Raw genomic sequence first — 6,614 nt, 5'->3', positions numbered from 1 at the left:
GGGCTACTCGACCTGAAGAAAATTCTAACTGGGCCCCACCTGCGAGGTCATGCGCTGTTTATCTTGATATGAGGTCACCATGTCGCGCACATATGGTTGTGATGCATGTGCCTGGTGTACCCTTATCAGATGGGTAATCATGATGGGTATAATGGGCTTCGTATATTTTACCCCAGTGTCACCTTGATGGCATGCACTGCTCTCTCACTCAATAATAATAATAATAATAATAATAATAATAATAATAATAATAATAATAATAATAATAATAATAACAATAATAATAATAATAATCCCTTCTAGTAAAGGCCTGAAATTTGATGGGAGGTGTCCAATCGATTACATTGGCCTCGATAAATGAGTAAAAGTTACCTTTATCAAAAGAAAAATGACAGAAACATCTAACGTTAATCATGACCAGCAGAATGTTATAAAGCAGTTAGGGATATTTGAAGGTGATGGAATCAAACATTCAATGATGAAGGAAAGGATAAGAAGAGGATGTTATCGCAGAGTAAGAGCAATACTCAAGACAGAGGTAAATACAAGAAGCGGAATCGAAGCGATCAATACTTTAGACATAGTGGTCGTGACTTTCAGTCCCAATATCATTAAGTGGTCAATTACTGAAATATGTAACCTTGACAGAAAAATACGAAAATTGCTGACAATGCATAGAATGCACCCCACCTAAGGTAGACATAGAACAACTTTACCAGCCAAGAAAAGAGGGTGGCTGTGGACTTTTACAACTGGAATTAACAATGAAGATTGGCACAACTCGCCTAAACACCTACCTGAAAAACTCTGATGAATGGATGTTAAGGCTTGTCTTAAAGCACGAAAACAAGAAAGCATTATGCTCAGTAACAAAACAGGCAGAGGAATATCTGAGTGAATTCCAAATACAACAAATTCCAGAATTAGACGTAATTGGAAACAAGCACAGAAAAAGCTAAGCCGTGCTAAACTGCTGCCTTAGATATTTTTACCGATAAATGGCAAGAAAAACCTCTCAATGGCAAGTACCCAAAGAGCGCTAATAATGCCGATGTTAACAAAGACCTGACCCATCAATGGTTAGTGTTTTCTGGCTTAAAATCAGAAACAGAAGGGTTTATCATAGCAGTCCAAGATAAATACCTACCTACAAGGAGCTACCTGCCAACATATTAAAGAACGGCAGTAGCCCAACATGTCGTGTATATAAACCACAAAATGAAACCATTGATCGTGTTGTCTCCTGTCTCCATATGCAGTCTTCTTACACCTACCGAGCATCTCAACAGGCATGATAGAGCAGCACAGTATATTCACTGGGTAATTTGCAAAAACCTGGACTTGCCCCATGATAAAAACTGGTGGTAACACAAACCACCTCCAGTGCTTGAAAATGATCACATTTCACTCCTCTGGAACTTCACCATTCAAACTGACAGAAAGATAGATGCGAATAGGCCAGATATTATATTGAAGGACTTCAGACAAAAATCAAGCCTCCTCATTGATATGACTGTCCCAATGGACATAAATATATCTGTTAAGACCTACCAAAAACTGAGTAAGTATAAAGATCTTGAAATAGAAATTGACAAAATGTGTAACCTCAAGACTAAAACAATACCTGTTGTCATAGGTGCCCTAGGAATGATAGCAAAAAGGGCTGATGCCTAGCTAGTTCAGATACCAGGAAACCCCAAAATGGCAGAAATTTAAAAGATAGTGCTCATGAAAACTGCCCATTTCCTACGTAAAATGTAATCTCAAATTTTTAAACAAACTTATAACTTTCTTATCTCTACAACGATACTGTGTGCAAAACCAAATATATGACACCCTAAGCGTAACACCAACTTGAACTGCTAACTTGTTGTCTCTTGAGGTCTCTGGGTGAGACTTGGAGTCAGCTTATACAAATACAAAGCAAAAGTCAAACATAACAACAACAACGACAACGACAATAATAATAATAATAATAATAATAATAATAATAATAATAATAATAATAATAATAATAATAATGAAAATAAACTTACCGTACAAACTTTGGATTCCTCTGATGTCATCGTTGTCTAGCTTGAAGTTGGGAATATATCCCCTATAATAAGGGGCCATCAGAGCCGATTGCACCTGAGAATGTGCCAAACCGAGAGCGTGTCCAAATTCGTGAGCAGCGACGATTTCCAAATTGATGCCATCGTTTGTTCTTAGAGTCCATTTTTCTGCGTCATCGAAATGGGTGTCACCATTACTTGGAAAGAACGCATGCGCAAGAACGCTACCTAAAAATAAAGAAATTAGACACGTGATGCGTTTCTACATATTTTTGCCATTACGAAGGTGTACTGAAAAATTCCTGGCTTTAAAAATACCGCGAAAAGCCTGGTTGGAGGCTCAACCTTCCAAGTCCTTTTACAGGGCTTAGAAAAACTAAAAGACTGGTGCAATATGTGTGTGAATCTGAGAGGGGAATATGTTGAATAAAATCCTAATTAACTGATCTTCCTGTATTTGCTTTTACTCAAAGCCAGGAACTTCTCAGCATCCCCTCGTACACAAAATGTCTGTGGACTGAAACGAAAAACAATAAGAGGTGAGCAGGTATTAAATTTCCACTTGCTCATTTTCACTTGCTCATTACGTATGTTAATTAACACGGTGGGGATGTGCCGATTTAATTATCCTTTTTCCTCCTAAATGTTCCCCCGTCTCCGCCACCACGTCTGTACGTTGAGATCTCTTGTTGCGCTACTGTTATCAAAAGCTCTACTTGTTTCGAACTCGCAACCTATGGATCAGACAAATTCGTATCCTTTTATTCTTTTGCTTATTTCAGCCACTGGACTGCGGCTATGCTGGGGTCATACTCTTGAAAAGGGTTTAGTCAATCCAATCGACCTCACTACTTATGCTTTTTAAACTTCACTACTTGTTCAATCGGTCTCTTTTTGTCGAATTGCTAAGGTAACTGGAGACGTTTGTCAAGTGGCGGAGAGACAAACACAAGGACGCATTCGTGTATATATGTGTGCGTGCGTATTTCAGAGCCACCTTAGCTGCATTGTTCGCCCCTGGGAAAATCAATGGGCTGGGTCTTATAGTATCGATTTATTACATAGGTTAGAATTGGGCCCCTAGACCCATGGGGATCCTAGACCCATGTGCCCCCCCCTGGGTACTTCCCAGTGTGCTCATGAATTATTAGGTTGGTGCATAATTATTGCGGCTTTTTTTTTCAATAAATTTTATACAACAAAAAATTTAAACAAAACGCCAAGCAGATATTGAAGTAGATGGTGAATATGCTCCGGAATAATCATGTAAAGATGTTTTTGTTAAATGTTGTTATTGTTTTTGTTGAATAAAATTTATAGAAAGAAAGCCGCAATAATTATGGACCAACCTAATAAAACGGCTCTGGTCTATTGTCTTCTTATACATACATATATACATACATAGACAGACAATAGTATGTGTTTTGAGCGCGGTTTAGCTGCTACTTCTAGGAGCTCTATCGTCTGTAAGGACCCTCTCTTGTTGGTTTATGGAAGCAATATTTGCTGTTGTTGGTGTTATTGTTGTAGCTACATATCAACGCCTAATTGTGTTCCAACCGTGACCATGCCTTTTTTTTTCTTTGAGGCCTAGTATATCCGGGTGTGCATTACCTGATGTGGTTTTTTACATTGTTTAAGACTGCGAGGTGGTTGGACTACGATTCGAGTGAAATTTGGCTGCTATTTCAACGATTTGACGGAATGGATGAGGAAATCTTGGGAACTTACCAGGTCCATCAAAACTATTTCCATCGCCGTGGTTTCCTGCAGCAAACCTGATAACGATATCGCCTCCATGCGGGACTTCTCGGAAAGTTAATGGGGTGACGCTTGACCAATGGTTAAAGGCCTTTCTGATCGCATTTCTGTGAAGAAAAGAGAAACGTGATAGACGGTGGTGTATGTTAAAAGATATCGATTTCATTCGATTAGGTACAAGATTAATTGTACTTTTATGAGGGAAAAAAAGAAGAAAAGCTGTTGGTTGTTCAGAGAATTAATTCCATTAAAATGCTTGGAGTGAGTGCCATCAGTCACAGGAAGATCAGAGTTAAAGTGTCGGCTGTAAGAAGGTTAAACACGAAGAATGACCTGTTGGGAATTGAACTCAGAGCATGAAGGATACATCTAGTTACTGTAATAAGTGTAATAAAATATTTGGTATCAGTCAAATCTACCAATCTTGATGGGGTTATAATATAAAAGCAATAACAACAATAGCAATAACCACAACAACAACATCAACAAAAAACACACACACACATACAATAAATAAAGTGTTGCTTACAGTTGTTCAGTACGACTCAGTCTTGATGTTCTGCTGAAATCCCTCACACTCCATGTCAAATCATTTTTCTTCCATTTTGTAACTGAAATGCAAACAAAACAAGTTATAAGGTGGCTGTGTGTGTTTATATAAACTTGATAAGAAAATATGAGCAGCAGCAGTAGCAGCAGTCCCCAGTCAAATAACCACGTATATACACAAACATGACAAAGTAAAACCTCGTTTTATGTTTATTCTAACTTGTAAAGGTTTATATTTTGGATTAATTGACATTTTTATGTCTCAGGTTCTATATGTGACTGTTTAATCATGCCATGTACAAAAGAAGCCTTGGATCTGTCGGAGCTTTCAAAGAAGCCGTATTGTGGGGTCATTCTGAAGGTGGACACAGCGTAAGATCGCAGAAAACCTTGGGATCCCCTTTTCTACAGTTAATGGAGTGATTATGCACTCTACCGGATGCAGACTCTACCGGTAGGGCCACCACTACCGGATGCAGATTAAAGTCATACCCGTATGATTTACAACTGACCTCTGTCCGTCAAAATCAGACTTGAGGTTTTCTAAGTTTTATAACAAAACAAAACAGCAAAAAACAAAAACAAAACAAAACAAAATCTAAATAACAAAGCTAATAACAAAACTAATGAAAAACAAAGCAAAAAAAAAAGGTAGAACAACGAGGCAAAATGAAGGAAAGTAGTATTAAATACTTTTTCTGTAAGCAGCTCCTTCAGCAGAGAAGTCTTTCACACCACATCGTGGCTTGAACATCTTTTGTTTAGTCATATCATCTAAAATTCCGGTAACTTTCAGGCCATTGAATTCCTGGAACTTACTGCAAAAAAAAAAAAGGGTTGCAATAAGTAATAATAATGATGATAATAATAATAATAAAAATGATACTGAGCAAATATAAAGATCTTGAAATAGAAATTAGAAAAATGTGGAATCTGAAGACGAAAACAATACCTATTGTCATAGGTGCCCTGGGAATGACAGCGAAACGGGCTGATTACTACCTAGCTCAGATACCAGGAAACCCCAAAACGGGCTGATTACTACCTAGCTCAGATACTAGGAAACCCCAAAATGGCTGAAGTTCAAAAGATAGTGCTCATGGGAACTGCCCATATCCTACGTAAAATTCTGTCTATGTGATCGCAAATTTTAAAACAAACACATAATTTTCTTATGGTTTCTTAAACATTCACTTGAACAAAACTGTACAAATCCAAATATATGGTACCCTAGGCATAACACCTACATGAACTTCTAACTTGTTGTCTCTTGAGGTCTCTGGGTGAGACTTGGATCCAACTTGTACAAATGCAAAACAAAAGTCAAACATAAAATAATAATAATAATAATAGTGAAGTTGCGTGGCTCAGTGGTTAGAGCGTCGGGCTCACAATATTATGCTTGTCAGTTGCTTGACCTTTACCACTTGAACATGTCTCTTAGTAGCTGACGATATGTACATTTCTGATCATGAATAGGAGTAGTAGGGGAGCATCATAGCCATGTGTTGAGAGGAATTATTTGGGGTTTGAATGAATCACCTCTGGAAAGTTGGGTGTTTCGTTCATCATCCTTAAACAAACCTTATTCAGGAACCTTTTGAGTAGATGGGCTCTCGACCTGAAGAAAATTCTAACTGGGCCCCACCTGCAAGGTCATGCGCTGTTTATCTTGATATGAAATCACCTTGTCATGCACATGTGATTGTGATGCAGGTGCCCGGGGTGGTGCCGCTTCGAAGAATTTTTGTTAAACGAATCGACCCCTCACAACATTTATTTTAAAGCCTGGTACTTATTCTATTAGTACCTTCGCCGAACCGCTAAGTTGCGGAGATGTAGACATACCCACACCGGTTGTCAAGCGGTTGTGGGGGTTAAGCAGCGGTGGGGAACAAGCGGTAGTGGGGGAAAAACACAGACACAAAGACACATACACACATACGATGGGCTTCTTTCAGTTTCCGCCTACCAAATCCACTCACAGAACTTTGGTCGGCCCAAGGCTATATTAGAAGACACTTGCTCAAGATGACACACAGTAGGACTGAACCAGCGACCTTGTAGTTGGGAAGCAAACTGCTTACCACACAGCCACGCCTATGCACCTCGAGAAACGCTGGGCACGAAACTCTAATGATGACTTATTTCGCATCATTGATTGGTTGATTGGTTCTAGTTGTAGGTTTAAGAAGTTCGCCTTGTAAAGTAAGTGGTTTTGAGTTCAGTCCCTCTATGCAGGCGTCGGTC

The 6,614-nt window shown here is 38.8% G+C and overlaps 1 protein-coding gene across 1 annotated transcript in view; it reads right to left on the bottom strand.

Moving 5' to 3' along the window:
- Positions 1-504: 504 nt before the first annotated feature.
- The window catches only part of LOC106876107 (50 kDa hatching enzyme), a 12,957-nt gene continuing 6,847 nt past the window's right edge, over positions 505-6,614 (bottom strand). The window contains exons 3-7 of the mRNA XM_052976828.1: positions 5,058-5,182; positions 4,345-4,426; positions 3,786-3,922; positions 2,037-2,282; positions 505-626 (exon numbers count right to left, since the gene is read on the bottom strand). Coding sequence (XP_052832788.1) covers positions 505-626; positions 2,037-2,282; positions 3,786-3,922; positions 4,345-4,426; positions 5,058-5,182 — 712 coding nt within the window. The remainder of the gene's footprint in view (positions 627-2,036; positions 2,283-3,785; positions 3,923-4,344; positions 4,427-5,057; positions 5,183-6,614) is intronic.

The sequence above is a fragment of the Octopus bimaculoides genome, chromosome 25 (genome assembly GCF_001194135.2).
Source record: "Octopus bimaculoides isolate UCB-OBI-ISO-001 chromosome 25, ASM119413v2, whole genome shotgun sequence".
Lineage (NCBI taxonomy): Eukaryota > Metazoa > Mollusca > Cephalopoda > Octopoda > Octopodidae > Octopus > Octopus bimaculoides.
This window is presented reverse-complemented; position numbering and strand designations above follow the sequence as displayed.